Source organism: Palaemon carinicauda, chromosome 6 (assembly GCF_036898095.1).
Source record: "Palaemon carinicauda isolate YSFRI2023 chromosome 6, ASM3689809v2, whole genome shotgun sequence".
NCBI classification, from domain to species: domain Eukaryota; kingdom Metazoa; phylum Arthropoda; class Malacostraca; order Decapoda; family Palaemonidae; genus Palaemon; species Palaemon carinicauda.
In genome coordinates this window covers 96,238,909-96,262,627 of record NC_090730.1, presented here as the reverse complement: position 1 = coordinate 96,262,627, position 23,719 = coordinate 96,238,909, and the positions used below count along the sequence as shown (strand labels likewise).

At 36.8% G+C, this 23,719-nt stretch overlaps 1 protein-coding gene across 3 annotated transcripts in view; it reads right to left on the bottom strand.

The window, feature by feature from the left end:
• Positions 1 to 23,719, bottom strand: part of LOC137642147 (ATP-binding cassette sub-family C member 5-like) — a 399,142-nt gene that overhangs the window by 7,216 nt on the left and 368,207 nt on the right. For all 3 annotated transcript variants that reach the window (XM_068374687.1, XM_068374685.1, XM_068374686.1), the window contains exons 7-8: positions 21,958 to 22,097; positions 9,269 to 9,359 (exon numbers count right to left, since the gene is read on the bottom strand). In XM_068374687.1, coding sequence (XP_068230788.1) covers positions 9,269 to 9,359; positions 21,958 to 22,097 — 231 coding nt within the window. The remainder of the gene's footprint in view (positions 1 to 9,268; positions 9,360 to 21,957; positions 22,098 to 23,719) is intronic.

Here is a 23,719-nt window from a genome sequence, read left to right as displayed (position 1 = left end):
ACAACTGAATGAATCCCGGTCCGTTTCCTAAATTTCTCGAACCAACCTCGAGACGACTTGAATTCCTCCGTCGTAGGATCGGCTGAACTCTCCCCCGCGTCACCCCGAGAGCGCGCCGCCTTCAAGTCACTGTAGATAGCGCTGGCCTTCTCACAAATGATCGTTTCCGTGATCGTATCGCCAACAATCTCCTTGTCTTTGATCCATACTAACAAAAGTCGTTCCATCTCTTCAAGGGTAGGGTAGAAATAATCGTGATCCCCTTCGAAGGTTTCACTGATTTAATGGCTGACTTCTGTTTTATGATCGTCGAGATCGTCGACATATTCCGGCCATATTGTTTAGCCAGATCGCTAACACGTACACCTCGCTCATGCTTTTCTATGATTTCCTGCTTTAATTCTAATGAAAGCATAGACTTCCTCTTTTTCTCACCACTGCTACTACTTCCTGAACTGAAACTAAGCTTTTTAGGACCCAAGATTACGGAACATATAAAAAAACAACACATGAAAAGGCAAGATAAAAAACTGTTAAAACTGAGCGAATAGAGGACAACCACACGATGCGCACGCGATGAGAGGACTAATCAAGGTGACGCTTGATTGGCGTCCCTCCGATGTGCTTCCGTCTAGCGGCGTCAACAACAAACTACAGTACGCTACACGCTTTTGAGAAAATTCCACGGGTAAGCGTATTGTTTACGTCGTATGTTGGAGCAACACTTCGTATGTTGAGACAGAAATTTGGTCGAATTTTACTTCGTATGTTGGAAAATTCGTATGTTGGGACAATCGTATGTAGAGGTTCCACTGTATGTATGTATACATATATATATATATATATATATATATATATATATATATATATATGTATATATATATATAAATGTATATATATATATATATATATATATATATATATATATATATATATATATATATATATATATATATATATATATATATATATATATATATATATATATAATATATATACACACACACACACACACATATATATATATATATATATATATATATATATATATATATATATATATATATATATACACATGCATACATACATACATATACTGTACATATACACATACATATATACTGTATATATATATATATATATATATATATATATATATATATACATATACATATATACATATATATATATATATATATATATATATATATATATATATATATATATATATATATATATATATATATATATATATATACATATGCACATATACATATATATATATATATACATATATATATATATATATATATATATATATATATATATATATATATATATATATATATATATATATATATATATATATATATACACTGTATATATATACATACATATGTATAGATAAGAGAAATATTACTCATAGGCTTAAGACAGAAAGATGAAAGAAAGTTGTTAAAATCAGGAGAAGGTCGGAGTAGTATTGAGAAGTAGTAATAGAAAAGATAGAAATTAAATTCGAACAAGGAGACAAATCTTTCCAAGTTCGAGAGCCCTCTTGCCCGTCAAGGGGCTTCAACAAGGAAGCTATACACCGTGTTGAGGCTGGGTGACTTGGTCAAGGCATTCTCTTATTAAGAGGTAGGCGAAGGAGATCTTTGCATTTCTGTTTAATCAGGGACCAAGGATACTGGGACTGGATCTGGCTCAGGGAGTACAGCGGCCGTAGTCAAGGGATCTGTCGCAAACATAAACTTGGTATCGTTAGGCTCATGTTCAATGCTAAGAGATAATACATTTATAAAATAATGTGATCATCAACAATCAAGTTATGGGGGATAACTTTAGATGCAGAAAATAGCTTAAGCTTCTTACCATTACTGGAAGAGGACAAGAAAGTAGAACGATCTCTCTTGTCTTGTTTCCTGTGTTGAGAACGATCTCTCTCTCATTGAGAAGAGGGCCACTCCCTACAATACTCACATGAAGATTCTACAAAACATCTTTTGCCATGCCATGAGGATGTAGATCGACACCATCACGGCTAGGGCAAACTCGCATAACACTAAAGGTACTAGCCATAGTTAAGCACACTTGTAGCACAGATAACGATAAGCACAATAAGTGACAATGATATAGAAATGACGCGAAGCAATATGCAATATAAAGGTAATCCAAAATGGATGATGTAAGTAGTGAGCATAGGAGAAGAGAGGAGACCTCAAATTTTCACAGTGACCACGATAGAAGTGAAGCTTACTACGCAGCAGCTCATAACACTGCCATGCAGTGGAATTGCTGGGTAACCAATTACAATGCAACTGAACCCTTTTTCTTTCTTATTGTCTGTTCGTAGAAAATAGAACTAAGAGTAACCCATTTAAATGACTAGGAAGTTTATATCAGTGTAGGAATAAACTAATTTTCATCATATATTTTAGAAGTAGAAACTAGTGTGTTTATGTATAAATGGTATACACAGAATATATCCAAATGTCTGAAACTAAATAGCCCGTAATATTAAACGTGTATTTTGTTCCATCATACATCTGGCAGTAATGGCCAACCCCTTCAAACCAAAATCATGGAGATCTAGAACTGAAAAAGAAAGTTGGCAGTACTTTAAATACATGAGTACAACATTCATGTACAATACTGTACCCAGTACTATACAATAGGCTATAGGGAACGTACTATAGGGAACGTATAAATCAATTTATAACTCGAAAATTCGATCTATATAAAAAATTGACTTATGTTGGGTCTTTTGAAACTGATTTACGATGTATAGCAGGACACTACAATGTGTTAAAAGTTTACCACACAGAATTTTTTATAATACTTTAAATTACTTTGGCACCGGGATAATTCAAGTGTTTTGCACCTTTACCTAATATGTATTAGGTTCATTATTTTCAATATAACTTTTTTTTACAATTTTTGGCCACTGGTTACCTTGCTGTAAGTAGGTTCTATGGCTACCTAGAATGTAAATAATAAAATTTTCTATATGGCTTTCCTTCTTATTTTGTTTGATACTTAGATCAAAGAAATTCACTAAATTATTTTATTTTCTAATTAACATTAGTCAGGCTGCTGCATTTAATTAAAGATCTTGTCGGTAATATTCTGATTACCAGGGACTGTAAAAACCAGTAAGAGGAAGAAGGGTTTTCCCTCCAAGTACTATTGAGTAGAATTTTGGGGGGAAGAAACTACTATACTGTAGTTCCTTTGTGGGTGCTCTATTTTTTTCATCTCTCCTTTTATTATTACAATTTACAAAACTAGTAAGTATGGTTTTTGCAAGAAGAACTAAAACGTCAATATTACATATATTTTCCTACATTTCGTATGCATTGCTTATTATAACATTTGGGATGCTTAAATGATAGCCATTATGAGGTACAGTACTCTGTTTGGCAGTCACTTATAAGTTCCTGATGTCACACTGACCTCTTCTGGGTGTGCCCCAATTGGCTAAGGATAGCTAGTTCTAAATGTTTCGTCCCTTTTGTAATGAACAGCAATGACTGGTTAGCTCTAAATATTACATCCATTATTCACCTTGTTTATACGCAATGAACCAAAGAGTGAATATGTGCATCGAAAGCCAAATTTTCTGTAATGGCAATATTTGTGAAGCACTTCGAGATTGGCTTTCTTGGAAATATAATCAAATGAATCAAATACTTGGATGTCCAATCAAAATAATCAAATAAGAGAATTTCACCCTTATATTCAATATTTTGTTTTCTTCCTATATTATGAGTAAAAAACAGAAGCTTTCTGTGTCTATTCACAATATAGTTTCCCATTTTCTGAACATTTGTATTATTACCAGAGAGGTTTCCCTATCTCTTTTTTATCCCATTTACATTATTTCCCAATTCTATTGTGCTTTTCTATAACAGGTTGTGATTCTTGGAACGTAATAAAAGTGTCTTGCAGTTAATATGTCTCCAATAAAAAATACATTTAAAATATACAAACAGAATATAAACGAATAATTGGTTTTCAATTGTTTCTTTAGAAACCTCATTTTATTTCAAATGAAATTATGGTTTTCAGAACATTATAGAATCAAATCCTTCTTTCTAAGATTCAATAAAATTTGGTCTAGCTTCTTATACGGGTATTGCAAACCTTCCCTTTTCTGTAATCCTATTTCATACCATGAGCAATGGATTCTGAGATGAAAGACCGTTGATGGAGAATGACCCATATATCCCTACTAAGGCTTCTCCTTCGTGCAAGATTAGTTATGTGGCAGAAACAGAATGACGGTACAGGAGCTCAGAGATCATATATAACTCCTTCGTACAGTATATGGAAAGTGCAAATGATTAACCTTTGGGGGAAACGATTAATAATGAGGTATATAATGAAAGTATCAATTCCAAGCACAGAAATAATGTACGTTTCAAAATGATTTCGGAAAGGTAGAGAAAACATTACACAATGAAATGATTTGGTTAGCCACTATAACTAGGGAAGGTCATCATTGGTGTGATTATAGATGGTAACATAAGAGCAAACAAAAATAACCCTTACTCAATCAACAATAAAGGCTAGAATTCTAGTCCTCATTGGTTAGCAGAATAGAGGAGGAGGGGCTAATATCAAGGAGGGGAGGAGCTTTATTAATTAAATACCCTAGGTGTGATATACAACCATGTACTGTACTCTTTTGTGGGATATGAGTGATTTAACTACCACAATTTATATTTGTGAATGACGCATCCAGTACGTTGATGTGTGTAGTACTGGAAATTTTTTGATGTCAAGCAGACATCATTGCAGCAAAGGGGTTAAGAGTATTTAAAACAAATGAAATCTTCTGTGGTCACTTAAAAGTTTTTTTCTGTTTTTTCAACCACTTTTTTTCCATGGTGCACCCTTTCCCAACTGGCCTTCCACTAAACCTCTGTTGACAGAAATGTTGCTTGAGGTTATGCAAGAGATACTGATAAAATATGCCAATTACATACAAGTAGTGCAAGATATACTAATAAAATACACTAATTACATGCAAGTAGCGAAAGATACACTAATAAAATACGCTAATTTATCATCATCATCATATCCTCCTACCCATATTGACGCAAAGGGCCTCGGTTAGATTTCGCCAGTCATCTCTATCTTGAGCTTTTAATTCAATACTTCTCCGCTCATCATCTACTTTGTGCTTCATAGTTCTTAGACATGTAGGACTGGGTCTTCCAATTCTTCTAGTGCCTTCTGGAGCCCAGATGAACGTTTGGTGAACTAATCTGTTTCGGGGAGTGCGAAGAGCATGCCCAAACCATCTCCATCTACCCCTCAGCTTGATCTCGTCCACATATGGCACTCGAGTAATCTCTCATAGTCTCATTTCTAATCCAGTCCTGCCATTTAACTCCCAATATCCTTCTGAGGGATTTGTTCTCAAATCTACTAAATCTATTGGAGATTGTTTCATTGTCATACCATGACTCATGTTCATAGAGTAACACTGATCCCACTAAACTAATATAGACTGATTTTTATATGTAATTTAGGCAATTTGGTTTCCAAATTCTACTTAACCTGGCCATTGTCTGATTTACTTTTTACAATCTTTCACTAAACTCTAATTTTAAGGACACTGCATTGGAGATCATAATTCCTAATTACTTGAATGATTCTATCTCATTAATCCTTTCTCCTTCCAATGATCTTTCATCTTCCATTGCATACTCGGTTCTCATCATGTCTTTCTTCTATTTATCTTCAGCCCAACCTCGAGTGATATTTCCTGGATTCTGGTAAGCAACCATTGCAAATCCTGTGGTGTTTTGCTAACTAGGACAGCATCATCAGCATACTCTAGGTCTGCTAAATTCCTATCACTAATCCAGTCCAATCCTTCTCCACCACCTCCAACTGCTCTACGCATTACAAAATCCATGAGGAGGATAAACAATATAGGTGACAACACATTCCCTTGGAGCACTCCGCTGTTCACTGGAAATTCATTTGATGAGACTCCATCAACATTAACTTTGCATTTGCTATGCTCATGAACAGTCTTAATCAAATTAACATAATTACATTCAAGTATTTTTTTGAGGAAGAAATCTCCTTCAAATAATTCAAGATAGAATCCATGTGTTTTCAAGATTTGATCACAATCTTTAGTTTATGCAAACCAAAAAAAAGCATAAGTTTCCAATTACAAAGCAAATTTCACTGGATAGACAGGGTTGAATTAAAACAATACCTTGATCCCCATATTTGTCCATATGATATCGTGCCTGAATTTCTCTTATATTTTCTCAACATTGTTAATAAAAAGATCAATACCTTGTAGCAAGGTCTATAGAATACAAGGTCTACCCATCAGCGACCCAAAATTTGTCATCTACTGCGCAGACCACCCATGCGGAGATTAATGACGTCACACCGTACCATGCTCTGATTTACCAGCCTTTGTTTTCCAGTATCTACAGTTAGTTAACAAGGAAGCTGGTGTTATTATTCAGTGTGAAGCTCTTCCGCTTCCCAATTAACTATCTGTTGAGTCCCAATTGCAGAGTACTTGAATTAATTACTATTGGTTAAAATGCCTTGTTACTGTGCTGTGTATAGGTGTTCTTCTAATAAAGATAATAGACATGAAGGACTCTTCATAGCTTTCCCAAGCACGTGGAAACTAGAAAGCTGTGGATAAATTCATGTAAAAGGAAGGACCCTTTCAACCCTGATAATGCAATCATGTGTAGTTTACATTTTGAGCCTGATGCATTTGAAAGAAACCTGAAATATGAATTGCTTGGAAAGTCAATGCCAAAAAACCAACGACAATTAAAGGAAGGATCAATTCCAACATTATCATTACCTCTATCACAAGGTAAGGCTCAAAAGTGAAATACATTGTTGGTAAACGATATGTATTAGATTATAGATATGAAAACTAACAATATACCGGTATTTTCTTAATAAACGCATAAACACTCGATCCAATTACTAATTTTGACAAATATATGGCAATGCATTTATATATCTTTTGTTTTGAAGTGGAGTAGATATTGTAAATGATAAAAGTGAATGTTACTTTTGTTATGTATATCAGTATCAAAGAAGCAAGTTCCGTATGACTCAAAGATGTCCAGAAATGCCTTTGGGTTGGACTTAGAAAATTAGAATAAAATTATCAAATGCATGACACAGACAGTGAAATCAATGCAGGTAATTGGAAGTAAAAGTCTTTACCCATTCCAAAAAGAGTGACAATTTCATGCGAATCTTTGCCCAAATTGTTAGAGATGGTAAAAAATAAATTCCTTATATCATATATTCTGACATACAGACTGAATCAAGATGGACTGGAACATTTCTTTGGTTGCCTGCGAATAATGGGAGACTGTTATCAGCACCTAACTTCAGTTGCCGTTAAATATCGCATTAGATCTCATCTTTTAGGGAAGGATAATTATCTCATAGGGTCGAAATGTGATACAGAAACCAAAAGAAAAGTAGATAACTTTACAGCTGGAACCTTTTCTTTTCTTAGTAATGAAACTTCCTCTCAAGATAAAGACGACGAATCGCTACAACGTGAGCTAAGTCTCTTCACGATGATATTTTGTTTGCCGGATGAATGTGACGGTGAAGAAAAAGATAATGATGTTACAGAAAGTGTAGGGGAAGTTCTTAACGAACAGCTGGAGGATGCAATAATGAAAGGGGGTCTGATTTAACAGCTGGAGGATGCAATAGTGAAAGGGGGTCTAGAATATTTTGCTGGTTTCATTGCCCATAAGTTTCCTAAATACCCAGATCTTGGGTCATATGTATCAATGGGAGACAATTCATGGACGAGTATAATTAGCAGAGTAGATAATAAACTAGTGAAGCCATCAAAAGAATTTTCTGATCAAATCAAGACTATGGAAAACATGTTCAAATGTTATCTTGGGGAAAAAGGTTTAAAATCTGGTAAAGGAACAGTAAAAAATTTAGCAGCTGAAATTGCAAATGTAATGGGATTGCCACTAGATTTAGTTACTTATTTTGTTCGTTGTCGGACATTCTTTTGAATAAGAATATTAAATAGGGAAACAACTTCCTCAAGGAAAATTATGAATAAAGTTAAAAGGTTGTAAAGTGTAATAATCAGGATTTTTTGAGTTTAAGTTTATTTGTGCAACCATATTTGTATATATTTTTCTAAATGTATTTTTTTTTAGTAAATAGTTAGTGTAAAATAATTTTTTCATGTATGCATGCACGTTGCTTATTTGTATATTTACTGACTGATATGAAGAATTTTAATGATTTTTCTTTCCTGATGTGCGTCTTTTTATACCATTTTTTTTTCAAAACCTTCGCATAAGAAATATTTTATCATGAAATCCAGACATCAAAATATCTTGAAATATTATATTTTCTGAAATAGTAAAGTTATTCTTAACTGGATAAGAAAGAATAATGAACTTTTGCAAAATAAGTTCTGACTGAAAGGTGTTCTTTCGCCTGCCAGTGGTGCTTACTGACGTCACAAAACTTAACCCCCTTTAACGTTTACCCCTCTAATCCCTACTCACCCCCAATTTACCTGCGCGTGGGTTGACCTGATACTCTATTGACCTTGCCTTGTAGCATATACCATTTGTTTTTGCTCTGTTCATATTTTACAGATAATGTGCTTATATTCTTCGTACTTATAAGATGAATGCTTTTAAAAGTGAATAAAAACCCACCCCATAAGATCTCTTGAAAAAAATTGAGATTGTAATCACTTACATGTTAAAGGCATTGTTAATAAATTTGCAATAATCCTTACAGAAATATTGTATTTACCTTTTAGCTCTAGTGCTAACACAATATGATATCTTATATATATCAACTACTTTGTCTTAATGCAGCACCACTGCTTACACAAAAACTATTTACTTGATGGCTAAGTAATTTTCCACCGAAACAAAATATTTCAGATAAGGATTTCAGTGCCCCAGTAAAGGCTGCTTGAGCTTACTCTATAGTATATTTTACCTGGTTTATTATAAAACTGAAGATGGTGGTTCCATTTAAAAGTGGATTGGACCGCCTATATCAACTACGCAGTTCATAAAAACTACGCTTAGTTCAGGTTTACAAAGCCAATCAAAATATCAAGTATACTAAGAGCATGCACCAAAATCAGCAATATATTTAGAAGAAATGCTCTACTAAACACAGTATTTTAATCTCCACTAAACACAGTATTTCAATATTATTTCAGAAACATTTAAAAAATCACACTTACCTCTCCAATGCTTTTATTGCCGAGAGTTGACATTCTCATAAGTTTTTTATAGATTAAACCTAAACAAGCTGATCGTAACCGAATTCCAGTCCTGAAAAATAATTTACAAAAAGGATATGAAGCCAAAAATTTACAGTTTATATTTAACGTGACACACAATAGGGCTAATAAACATGATCAACAAAATTAAATTACCTACGGAGGTGGGAACAAACACACAACAATAACAGACATAAATTCAGGAAAATAATCTAATATTGTATTTCTTTAAAGGGTTTAAAAATACAAGCATCATTAAATGATTTTGTCACGTATACTTTTGTTCCTAACTTATTTCCTATTACTAGGAGTAGCTCTGAAGAAAAACTATAGACAAAACTGGCTGTGGCTACATTTTCATCCTTTAACAAAACCCAAATCAGGGTTGAACCAGTGCAGAAAACTTCTATATGATCACCCATAGTGATAACTAACGAGATAGCCCATAAACAGTATGTTCTTGTATTTCTTATATTTACTGCTTTTCTGCTTCAATACCTCATTCCATCTAGCTAGCAAATTTTGTTTGTTTCATTATACAGTAGTACAGTCTGCAAGCAAAAATTTGCCTCTATACACATTTCTGTGGACAAGTACTGACTAGACTTGTATAAAATTAGTAACATGGTGCCCATACGGTCCGACATGGTGTTTTTCCTGCGTTCATATGATTTTTACCCCATTTTCATTGCATTTCAAAGAAAAGGCAATGGCAGTTGTCTCTCGATAGATTCCTTGTTAAAATTTAATGCGTAAAAATATAAAATAAGTGTCTATGAAACAAATTAGATAATTCAGTTTGTGATAGTGAATATCATCCAAGAGAGAGAACTCCCAATATTTTACCAGAAATGTTCATGGAGGGAGATTCTCCTTCCAAGCAGTAATCCACTCTTCCTCCTTTTAATCTCCCATTTACCTCATGTCAGTCACGACTCTCATCAAAGGTAAAGTACAAGTTAATTTGTTTATACATCTACATTATTGTGAATGATTAATTTATATACATTTCTGTTGATAGGGGTTATAATTTGTTATTAAATTCTATTGCAAACCTTTAAATATTATATATGTGTAACTATGGACTTGTGGAAATCACCAAGTGAGTTTCTTTTATTTCTTATGGGAAAAATTGTTTGGAATACGAGATCACTCCAGGGACTAATTAGACTCTTAAACCAATATGCAACTATAATCCTATCAATCATACATAGAACCATATTCATAATCTCCGAATACCCTGGACTCGACATTATCTAATCAAAGACAGCAGAAGAAAGTCAGTCTAACAGTACATGTGCTATCCATCAAACAACTTTACTTTTCATGAGTACAGCACTGTAATGTTCTCAGCAAAAGTGCAACAAGCTATCTCTTATTCTGTATTACTAATTTCAATGTTATGTTTACAGTCACTCTTTTCGCCATAATTAATCTTGCCAGATTCCTCACAAATTTTTCTTAATGATGACAAACTGCATGTGCTTATCCATCAACAGGATAGATATCTGGATTACTGACTTAGTGGTGCAGCTAAGTGTAGGTGTTCAGTGATTGTAAGAATCCTTTTTCCTCTTGCACCATATTTACATAATTTCAGCTTATTTACATATTTTTATTAGTACTACAGTAATTCAACCCTGCAATATTTCAGTGGTGTTCTTTTTAAGATGTACACTTGGGCTACCACATTATTGATATTATTCATTTCAACCTAACCAGTGAGTTATTTACTTTTTCACTGGTTCAGAGAACTTCATCTCAGACCTATTCCTGTTTCAGAAGAGCAAGTTCCAGAAGCTCTCCAAATAGTTAACTTCTGTGGCTACCAGCAAGGTGATCATTAATGTGAGCAACATGTCAAGCGCATATAGAAACAATCAAGACATAAAATGTTAAACAGCCAACATGGTATCTATACCAAAAGAGCAGACTACAGAAGTCATTCCGCACACACTGTGTCTATATCCATCCTTCAGCAAGGAACCAGCAGTTACTGTTTTAGCAGGAAAAGCAAACAACCCATAGGAAAATCACCTGGAAATGTGGTCAGAAAGAAATGAAAACATCAGATGGAGCAAAGTCAGAGGTATTTTTAAGAATTTGCTATCGACTTCACAACGTAAAAAAAGACACCTCTTATCAAACTTCATAGGTTTTAGGCATGTCTGTGCAACACCCAACAATGTTATCTGGGTAGTAAGTGGAACTTAAAGCTTTAAAAGTAGATGTTTGAAGTAGGAGACAGATCAAATATATTCAAAAGTAGCCTATTTTATGATGAAAGCTATGGACAATTGATGACAGGTATCAAACTTGGCCTTTTGATGGAGTTTGGTCGGAAACTCACTCTATTATGAAAATGATGGATTGAGTGATTCAAGGATTGTCTGGCATTACAGCACCTATGAATGCATGAATCATCGGTAATTATCTGGCAACATAACTTCAATAGTCATTGATGCCCAAGATGAAAAACTCCGAAATGAATAAATAAATAACAATGAAACATGAAATATTATGTCACTTATAGACGAGTAAGAAGGCCAGCTTTCAATATGAACTTACATATATGTGAAGCTACTCACAGGTCTGGTAACTTTTTGGACCTCGTATACAAGCAAGGTTGGTTCTCCAGTTGGGACATCTGATCATGCCTTGATTTCAATAGTAGTGAAGACTGAGCAGCCTATCCCTGGTATATCTAACTCATATAAGATTCATATGAAATCTCAAGCAGACTGGAATGGGATTTTGCATGATCTTTTGGTCTTAAATTGTTCACAATTGTATAGAAGTGTTGATCCGGTGGTCCCTTTGAATGAGAATCTAGTCAACATAATTGATAGGTTTATCCGTTCTTGTGTACTAAGTTACCAAGTGAAGGACAAACCATGGTTCAATGATAATTGTAGACATGCTTATTTGGAGAAGCAGGAGGCCTATCATCTTTGAATGGGTAACAGATAAGATTTGACCTGGAATAATTATACTCAGCTCAGAGCTTTGGCTCAAAGTTTATGCTTCAACTGAAAAAGAATACAATTTGACCATGAAGGAAACCCTTTCTGGTACACCCCAGGATCATAAGTGGTGGAGTACCCTTAAATCTGCACTCTTTGGTGTAGATGCAAGTTCCTCCTTTACTTAAACCAGATGGCTATGTCACTCAGTGTCCAATGGAAAAGGAAACCCTTTTGGCAGATGCAGATGTGTTTGACAATAAATAGAGTAATGAAAAACTCGAACTTCCTCATTCTTGTTTCTCTGAGGCTAAACTAACTAGTTTAGCTTTTCCATCTCATGAAATTGAAGCTCTCTTGATGGACCTTGATGCTTAAGGAGGTGTAGACCTAAATGGTAAAATGGTATTTTTCCTTTGTTTTTTAAAAAGACTGCAGATTTCTTAGCTCCATAGTTATCTGTTGTTTTGAGCAAGTTAGCAAGAAGAGGATCTTTTAGCACTTGTTGGAGAATTGGTAATGTTACTCCCCTATGTAAATGCGTTTGTGGTAGCTCAAGTCCAACTGATTACTGTCCAATTTCCATAACTCCCATATTATCTAGTTTTTGAACGTCTTAATACGTTTGCAATTTGGTTTTCGTAAAGGCCTTGGAGCATATGATGCAATTCTTACAATCTCCAATGCTGTACAGAAAGCCCTTGATTGTGATCTCCGTGTTGATTATGATGCCCTTGTTTTCAAACTCAAACAGTTGGGAGTGGTGGGTCGTTTCTTAACATCATTATTGAATTCTCAAGTAATATAACGGAGAGTTGTTGTTGATGGGCACCATAGTGAGTATAGGAATGTGATATCTGGTGTTCCTCATGATAGTGTTCTTGGCCCATTACTTTTCATACTATACACATATGACATGTGGTTTGTGCCAGAAAACAAGCTTGTTACATATGCAGATGATGCTAATCTCTTTGCATCAATTTCATCTCCTCAATATACATCTCGGGTTGCTGAATCCCTTAATAGAGATCTAGCTAAAATTAGTGCATAGAGCAAATTATGGGGTATGAAGTTGAATCCTAAAAAACTTAGTGTGAGATTGTAAGTGGGTCAAGGATTGTGGATCCTCAACATCTAGATATCAGCATTGATAATGTTTCTTTAACTTTGACTCTTATAAAATTTTAGGTGGCGTGTTTGGGAGAAAACATTATATAAATCTCATTCATTTCATTTATTTCGCAGTGCTATGAAAAATTAAGTAAAACTACATTGGTAATAACAAAATCTTCATATAATCAATACATGGTAAGATAACTGTTGCTGCAAAAAGTAACCGAAACACAGATGTGTAAAGAAGTTCGTTTCTTCACTATGATCACATATGAACCTAAACAAAACAACGGATTCCGATTTTAATGGTGTGCTTTTCGGCGTGGTTAAGAAACGCATATGAAATCGCCTTTATTTCGTTAATTTTGGATTTTCAATGATACAACACAAGTTAGTCTATACAGTGATGGTTTTGCTATTCACTAGTTGTCTTATACAACAGATATGACTTAAACTTACTAAAATTACTACAAATCTTAGGTCGTGTTATAAGAAAAATATACGGTATTTACACACTTCCTGGTTGTAATTTTAACCTTTTTCAAGATATTCAAACTTCAAAACATTTTAAATGTTCTATCTATTTGCAAGAGCAATTTAATATCAGAAAAAATACAGTATAGTACAGAGAAAGAAATGAAAATTGGTGGTAAACGTGTTTGAATAAGAAAGTTTCAGTTTGCCATGGCCCTAATGAAATTATTCCTGTTATGTGTTTCGAAATATGTGATTTTCCATTTATGTGGGGCCATTTATCGACCAAATTCTTGCATAATTCGGGACCTACTGTATACACACACACACTATCTATCTATCTATCTATATCTATCTATCTATCTATCTATCTATCTATATATATATATATATATATATATATATATATATATATATATATATATATATATATATATATATATATCTATATCTATATCTATATCTATATCTATATCTATATCTATATATATATATATATATATATATATATATATAATATATATATTTATATATATACATATATAATAAGGGATTTTGACGAAGGAAAAATCTATTTCTGGGGAGAGACCTGTGACGCCCGGTGAAAAGGTCCTTCTTTACACTTTTCTGATATAAATCTTCCAAATATACCAGAGAAAGATAAAAGCATGGAATGCAGAGGTTACTACCCTCGCGCGAGCACCTTGTGGGTGTCGTGTATACATCAGGGGCGTGTGAAAACCACTATTCACAGGCTGTCTTCCATTTAGATAATTCCTTCATCAAAGGGAAGGGCCGTAACAAAGGCCCTAGAAACCACACTTGGACCACGCCACCGTCACCTAACACGAGCGCCCTCTAGGACATCCTTCTGCAAGAACATATGGCTTGGCAAGGAAAGGGTGGGTCCGTACAAAAATAACCGGGAAGGGTTTCACCGGGCGTCACAGGTCTCTCCCCAGAAATAGATTTTTCCTTCGTCAAAATCCCTTTTCTGGGTCGACCTGTCACGGCCGGTGAAAATGTACCAGAGAATGCCTTCCAAGCCCAATAAAGTAATAACATAATGAGGAGAATACAAACACCATGTAAGACAATAATATAATATAATAATGTAAGTAAACATCAAATTACAAACTAACCAAATGACATAGGGAACGTAAGGCTAAATAAATATGAAGACAAGGAATCAACTGAGTGTCGAAATGCAAAAGGCATCAAAGCATAAGTCTAAGCATATCTAAACATTAAAGGAACGGTAAATACAATAACAGTTAAACCATAGGAATTAAACATGGTAAATATCATAGGGCTAACGAACTACCCAGGAGAGTGGCGACGTGGTGTGAGTGGCGGGTATGAGGGAGAAGAGAAGAGATGGAAGAAAGGAAGAAGAATAGATTAATGGGGAGAGATAAGACTCCCCGCTGCCACCGTCGGGTATTTAAGGGCCTGTAAGTTCTTTAGACAGTGGCGTTTGAAAACCATAGATTTCCAACCCGTATATTTTTTAAGGGCATCAAAGTCCCTGTTCTGGAAGTAATTGATGGAGGTAGCTACTGACCGTATATCATGAGCATGGGGAAATGATTCTGGATTAGTATATTTCATGAAGTAGAGGATTTGCTGTCTGATACCTTGAATGGAAATAGTACCTCCTTGTTCCCTGATAACCAAGGGGCCAGACGAGCGGGTGGTAGTTCTAGCTAAAAAGGCCCTGAGAGTAGTGACTGGACACAGAAAAAGGATCCTGGGGAAGAAGGATAATCTTCCGAGGGGAGCACCTATTTTGTGATTCCTCATTTTTAGCTAGGAAAGCTTTGTCTGGAGAAAGGAGTACTTCGGCTGAAGGAAGGAAATCTATGTTTTCCGGGTTTCGTGAGAGAGCTGCTAGTTCTGATATTCTAGCACCTGAGGCCAACGCCGTTAGAAATAAAGTCTTCCTAAGAAGAGTGATATAAGAGCAGGATTCATTGTCCGTGTCCGTCGCAAGTTTGAGGACATCGTTCAGAGACCAAGAGACCTTTAGTGGCCGAACCGAAGGTCGAAGCCTAGCACATGCTTTTGGAATAGATGAGAAATAGGAATCAGCTAGGTTAATGTTAAACCCAACAAGAAAGATCTTCTTCAAAGCAGACTTGATAGTGGTTAAAGTGCTAGCTGCTAGGCCTTTGTCAAATAGGAACCTCAAGAAAGAGATGGCTAAATTCGGAGACATACGAGTATGGTCTGAACTCTTAGGAAATCTGCTAGTTTCTTAACGGCCGAATCATATTGACGAATTTTCGAGTCCCTTTTGTCGGATTCGTTTTCCGGGTCAATGTTCAGTCTCTACGAGCTGCAAACTTCATGTAGTCCACAAAGTTAGAGTTTTGGCTATCTTTGAGGAATCTGACACAGTGAGTTTGGATTACTTGGGTCAGTTTGGGGAACGGGATCCGGAAGGGACGGAGTTTCAACTCGAGGAGGAGAGGAAACCAACTGTTCTTTGGCCAGTGAGGTGCTACTAAAGCCACTGGCCCCCGGAAGGAGCGTAGTTTGTGTAAAACTTTCATTAGAAGATTCACTGGGGGAAATAGGTAAATCTTCTTCCAATGGTTCCAATCCAGGGTTAATGCGTCCATGGCATAAGCCTGAGGGTCCAGGGTTGGGGTCATATAACAAGGAAGTTTGTGATTCATCTGAGTTGCGAATAGATCTACCTGGAGGCCCGGAACCAGCCTGAGTATCCACCGGAATGAAATTATGTCTAGAGACCATTCTGATTCCAGTGGTTTCGTCCTGGATAGTGAGTCCGCTCTCACATTCTGGACTCCCTCTAGGTGAGTTGCTGACAGGATCCAGTTCTTTTCTGTTGCCCAGGCGAAGATAGTGACCAGGATCTGATTCAGGTTGGGTGACTTGGATCCGCCTCTGTTGACGCAGTGTACTACGTCTGTGCTGTCTGACACTACTCTGATGTGGGTCGACCTCGGAGGAGAGAGTCTCTTCAGGGTCAAGAACACTGCCATGGCTTCGAGAACATTGATATGGGACTGTTTCATGGCGGGTGACCAAGAGCCCTGAAATCGTCTGTATGGAATGTCACTTGTGGAGGTGGGAATTGGAGAGGTTCTTCGGTTCGGACCATGGGCGTAGTCTCATTTTCAAGACAGAGGGGATCTTTGATGTCTTTGAGTTTGGCTTTTAATAGGAGATCTGTTACTGAAGCGAATTGGAGAAGGCCGAGGATTCTTTCTAAGGCTCTTCTGGACACTTGTTTGTGTTTGAGAAAATTCTTGACCTTGGAAGCTATTTCTCTTACCTTTTTGGAAGGAAGAGACAACGTGTGCTTCGAAAGGTCCCACTGAATGCCTAACCATTCTAAGTGGCCTGATGGTTGCAGGCGGGACTTTTGGAGATTGACCCGAAATCCCAGGTTGGCGAGAAATCGAAGTACTTTCTTCGTAGCTCTGTTGCCTTCCATGGCCGACCGGGCCCAAATGAGCTAATCGTCCAGATAAGCAATGATCTGTATCCCTTGGTTCCTGAGTTGTTCTAACACTGTCTCTCCCAGTTTCGTGAATATCCTGGGATCAATGTTGAGGCCGAAGGGCATGACTTTGAACGCAAAGGCTTTCCTGCCTAGGCGGAAACCTAGATAAGGAGATAAGTTTCGAGCTATTGGCACATGATAATAGGCGTCGGTAAGGTCGATAGAGGTGGTGACGGCCCCACGGGGAAGTAAGGTCCGTACCTGAGAGATAGTCAACATTCGGAACTTGTCGCAGAGAATGTAAGAGTTTAGCTTTGACAAGTCCAGGTCCACTCTCAATGCCGACGAGCCTTTCTTCGGAATTGTGAACAGGCGGCCTTGGAACTTCAGTGATCGAACACCTTTGATTGCTTTCTTCTTGAATAACTCTGTGGTGTACTCTTTCAGGATGGGAGTGGGTTTCTGGAAGGTCACTGGTGGAGGAGGAGAACCTTGTGAATATTTCCACCCCAAACCTTTAGAGATTATGCTATGAGCCCACGGACTGAAGGTCCAATGGTCTCGAAAGTGGTAAAGTCTCCTTCCTACCGGGACCACCACATTGTGACGGAGTGAATCTAGGTCCTTTCCCTCTCCGAGCCCCCTTTGTCCTAGGTCCGCCTCGATGGCGGAACTGTCCTCTACCCCTGTAGCTTCCTCTCTGGTGTCCACGAAAGGAACCTGAGGGTTCGTAGCTAGGGTTGTATGCAGGCGAGAGCATCCAAACGGGGTTGGGTTGTATACCTGGGGGATCAGTGAGGTAGACCACCTGTTGAGGGGGATTCGGATGCAGAGACGTCGAAGCAGAGGGAGACTGTGATGACGAATGGGTAACTGACGATTGATGGTAGTGACCCCGGTTCGTCTTGTAAGGGGTAAATCTCTGCTTCTTCTTTAAGAAAGCTTGCTTTTGGGCTTCGACCTTCTTTTTGGCAGTGAGGCCCCACCTCACCTGCAATTTTGGTTTGCTCTCGCATCATCTTGTAGAACCTTGTTCACCTCCTCCTGAGGGAAGAGGGTTTTACCCCAGCAGGAGGAAGCTATCAGCCTGTTCGGTTCATGTCTGATAGAGGCCTCAGACAGAACGTCTTTCCTACAACTAACCCGAGCAGACCACAAAGCGTGTAGGTCGATTTGGTAGGACAGAGATAGGTTCTTCGTGAATATCCGAAACAAGGTCTCAGTGGGATAAAGCGAGGCTAGGGACTCCGCGAGGTGGGGTCCGTCTCTTTAAGAGCCGGCATGGCAGAACCTTCTTTGACAGCTTGAATAGTAAGACCTGTCAATTTATCCGTAATAGGCAAGGTAATAATGGGAGCAGTTGTAAATATGGCGTAGGCCCCTTTGTGTGGGGTGAGCTTGTAATTAGCGTACCCCCAGACAGACAACGTCCTGGCCCAGACAGCTTGGGCCTGCTCTTTAGGAAATATTACCGTTACCTTCGGTACCTTGTCTAACCTAACCAAGGCATGCTCTTTCAAACGGACGAATCCGTTGAATGGGAATTCAAGTCCCGGAGGGTAAATTCTAGGTCCTCTAGAGGGCGGACGCCTATGCCATCCAGAGTTATGGTACCATCTATATATGGAGCATGTAAGGCAAATCTCTATGGGTTGTTTTTATCGAAGAAGGTTACTTCGATGCGTCTGGTGCTGTAGGGGGAGTCATCCGAGTTCCTGAGGTCCGTCATAGCTCCTTGGCTTGCCCTAGAATGTGTTGTATCTGCTCTTTAACCATATCCCTGATCAGGTCGGCGGGGAAGGAGGGATCCTGAGCACGACCCGCTGACGAAGCCCTGGACTTAGCGGACTTCGTCTTTTAGCAGTCACGATTTTATGCAAAGTAATATGAACATCAGGATCCTTTGAGGGTCCTAGGACCGGTGACGCAGATAATGGCAAAGCTGAAGGCTCAAAACTCATCACCACCTACCTGCTCGTCCATGGGTTCGACGTCCAACTCTAGAGAGGACTCGTCCCCCTCGAATAAAGCTTCCTCTTCCGTTGGAATGGTTGCTCTAACCACCTCAATTAACGGGGCCGCTGTCTCCGGTGGAACTGCCGCAGTAGTAGAGCCCGGGAACAGGCGAGAGGGCATGTCTCCGTCGAGGAGATAGGGTGCGCCAGATGGAGCATTCCTTCCAAATCTTGACACCCAAGGGCGGAGAGCCGCTCTTGCAGCCCGGAGAGATTCATCATCATCCTGAAAGAGGTGCGGGGATTAGTGATGAAGGAGAAGACCGTTCTCCTCAATAAGCGATGTATACATATATCAAGAACAAATTAAATCATCGCCAAAGGATACCAAAAGGAACAAATTAGAACCAACTTAAATCATCGTTCAGGAGTAGGGAGGATAGCTCGTAGCAGAGCGTGCATGACTCCGGGAACCATACCATGTAGGGGGCTTGTCCCGGTTCCCGAGAGAAGGGTATGGCACAATGCGCATAAGACCGGCATAGGTCTTGGCCCAGGGGATCATTAAAGGCAGCGGGGCAGCTCTTGGCAGCGCAGCGGACCTTCTGTAAAAGAAAGGAGACATAAGTCTGGATGTTCCTTGAGACTCTGGTCAGTGATCCTATTCACAGGCTGGGATCAACCAAAGTATCTATAAAACAATAATATATATGTATATGTATATATTTGTACATGTATATAATACATATGTACAGTATATATTTATGCATATATTTAATTATATATATGTATATATATGGATGAATATCCATACAACATCATGTTCAAATAGAAATAAATTTCTACTTCATACTTGGGATCGAACGCTAGCCCCTTCTAATGAAAAAGCCAGGTCGAAACCAACCATGCCATGAGAGGCCATTTTTCTGGATAACATTAATTATGTGTGCCTAATATGGTTCTATAAATGCTAGCTAGAGCTACAAATTAATATATAAAGTCAAGTAACCACGTAACATGTAACTATAAACCTCATCGGTAAAATAATGTTAACCTTGGTTCTGAACGTCTGAGTTATCTCCGGTGAAGCCGGAGATCCGGTGAAAAAGGTCCGTAATAATGAAATTGTGAACATCAGCGGTAAGATAATGTTAACAACAATGCTGAACGTCTGTGTGATCTCCGCCTTGAAAAGGACCGTAATAATGAAATTTTTATTAATCATGAAAAAGGTTCGTGTGCATAAGGCCGAAGCCGGAGTCTGAGTGCCGGGTTTCACCGTTGCACTCCAAATATCTGACTAGTTTCCAACCCAATGAGTATCCATTATAGCGGAGTAGAACTCAAGGCGGAGAGGGTGAACGTTCCGAAGAGAACGGAACACGGGTGGCGGTATAAAGGGAGCCCAAAGCAATGACTCATACACGAACGGAACCTATTAATAATGCTAATAATAATGGTCATAAATCGTAAGTGATATAACCTAGATGACAGAGTACCAGATGGGCAATATTAACTTGAAATACCAGCGAAGCGAACAACGCCAAAATGGCTGCCAACACTGAGGAAGGCCAATCCGCTCCCAAAATTAAAATTCACATTACTGGAAAGAGAACAAATGCCCGGTACTGAAAAAAAAACTGTCAAAACAAACTATGGTACTTAACATTGGTAAAGGTAAATTAGCAGCGTCAGTCATGATGAATTAACTCCAAACACAGGAAAAAACACCGAGAGCTCAAACAACACAACAACGCGAGCAAGTCAAAACAGAAGGATGTCCTAGAGGGCGCTCGTGTTAGGTGACGGTGGCGTGGTCCAAGTGTGGTTTCTAGGGCCTTTGTTACGGCCCTTCCCTTTGATGAAGGAATTATCTAAATGGAAGACAGCCTGTGAATAGTGGTTTTCACACGCCCCTGATGTATACACGACACCCACAAGGTGCTCGCGCGAGGGTAGTAACCTCTGCATTCCATGCTTTTATCTTTCTCTGGTATATTTGGAAGATTTATATCAGAAAAGTGTAAAGAAGGACCTTTTCACCGGCCGTCACAGGTCGACCCAGAAATATATATATGTATATATATATATGTATATATATATATGTGTGTATATATATATGTGTGTATATTTATATATATATTGTGTATATATATATGTGTGTATATTTATATATATATATATATATATATATATATATATATATATATATATATATATATATATATATATATATATATATATATATATATATATATATATATATATATATATATATATATATATATATTTATATATATAATTATATATATAAATATTTATATTTATATATAAATATATATATGTATATAATTATATATATATGTATAAAATATACATATATATATATATATATATATATATATATATATATATATATAATTATATATATATGTATAAAATATACATATTTATATAAAATATATATATAATTATATATACATGTATATATATTATATATAGAATTATATATATACATATATATATATATATATATATATATATATATATATATATATATATATATATATATATGATGGTAGATATTGATGCAAAATAATAAACAAATCCAAAGAGTTAAATCTACTTCATTAAAGAGTGAGTTAAAATACATTAGTAACTTTTACTTACCTGTAATTGACAGACCAGACAAGACCAAACATCAAGATACGGACAAACTCGGACAATACTAGCCCAACAGTCCATATTAAACCAGTAGTGAGAGATTCATCAGAAGACAACCAGGAAATTAAGTAGCGCATGAATATCGTCTGTGGAACAGCAGTAAAAAATCATTGTAATTTATTAAAAGAAATCTTATGCTTTGTACAAGCAAAATACTGCCCTATATATCCTATGACTTAGTTCAAAGAGGCCAACCATATACTGTGCAATACTTACAAAATAAAATTACAATTCTGTAGAGGCCAAGATATCTACAAACCAATATCTAGTTGAGGTACAAAAGAGCTCTTTACTTTTTTTAGACTACGCCTCCTGATAATACTGGGATTTTCTACCTGTAACGTAAACTTACTTAAAAACAAACTTTCAATAACAAAATTTTTTATTTCTAATTGCCTATTCACCCGATTTTCATATTCTTTTGTCAAACGAAGCGTGGTTATGTAGACATTAACCATTTGAAAATTCATAAGTTTTCAATATTCTTTCCTTCCAATATACTAATCCATCTAGTAAACAATAAAAACTAACAGTGTCTACCGACAATAGAGTTCTTTGGTCTTAAAGTAAAAAAAAAAATTCTATATTCTCTTGACATCACTAGTAACTGGGGAGTAAAGTGGGAATGAATATGAACATCAGTTGAGTTACAGAAATAGAAAATCTTATCATTAAAATTCTGTTTATTTCTATAAGCCTCCACTGATGTTCATATTAGTGAATACCACTTTTTTGGTGGTGGACCGTCAATCAGTGAAGGAAAGAGTTCCCATAATTAAAAATTGACCTGGAATTACTGGTGTCCTGCGGTCTAAGTTTTTGGATACTCTATACACTGGATTGACCTTTCTAAATATTACCCAATACCAAATTTCTCATTTGTATATCAAGAAACTTGATTACATGTGAAAACAACAGTTCAAATTTGAAGGTTACTAGACCATAACCCAAATCATCAACCTACCAATCTAACAAATCAAAGTCACAATGTTAACACACCACATCCCCAGCAGCTGCTAAAGGCCCTAGAGACCTATAATTGTGACACACACCAAAACTCTTAACTTAAAAGTTTACTAAATAAAGATATGGCTCGCTATTAAGCCGTCTCTAAAAACCAATTGCAACGAATGATTTTATAAAAAATGATTGATTGATTGATTTGAATTTTTCTGGCATTCTGACATCAAAGGTCATTGAGGTCGATATCTTTTATTATAAATAAAGATTAAAAGAATATTCAATTAAAACCAGAGAAGTAAATATGTTATAAAAGTTAAACAGCATTAAGAAGACCTGCTTCTGATATCAATTTAAAAATGCCACTAGCATTGTACAACACATCATGTCGAAGGATCTTGGCCAGGATAATCCTGCCATCCTCACCTTGATCCTTAAACTGATATCTATTTCTTAAGTTATTATAATTGGGGCAGTCGCTCAACAAATGAGTCACTGTTAAAGGTACCAAACAGTCGTCGCAATACGGTTAGTGTTGGCCCTTCAAAAGAAACTCGTGTGTCAACCGTGTGTGACCAATGCAGAGACGACAAAGAGACGTCTCTCACTTTCGGGGCATCATGTTATATCTCCAAGGAGATATGACATTTGCTACCTCTCTTGTCTTATTGCTATCTAGACAATCCCAGTGATGTTGCCAACTATTACAAAACAATGTCCTGATGTTAGGCAGGAAATCATTAAAGGG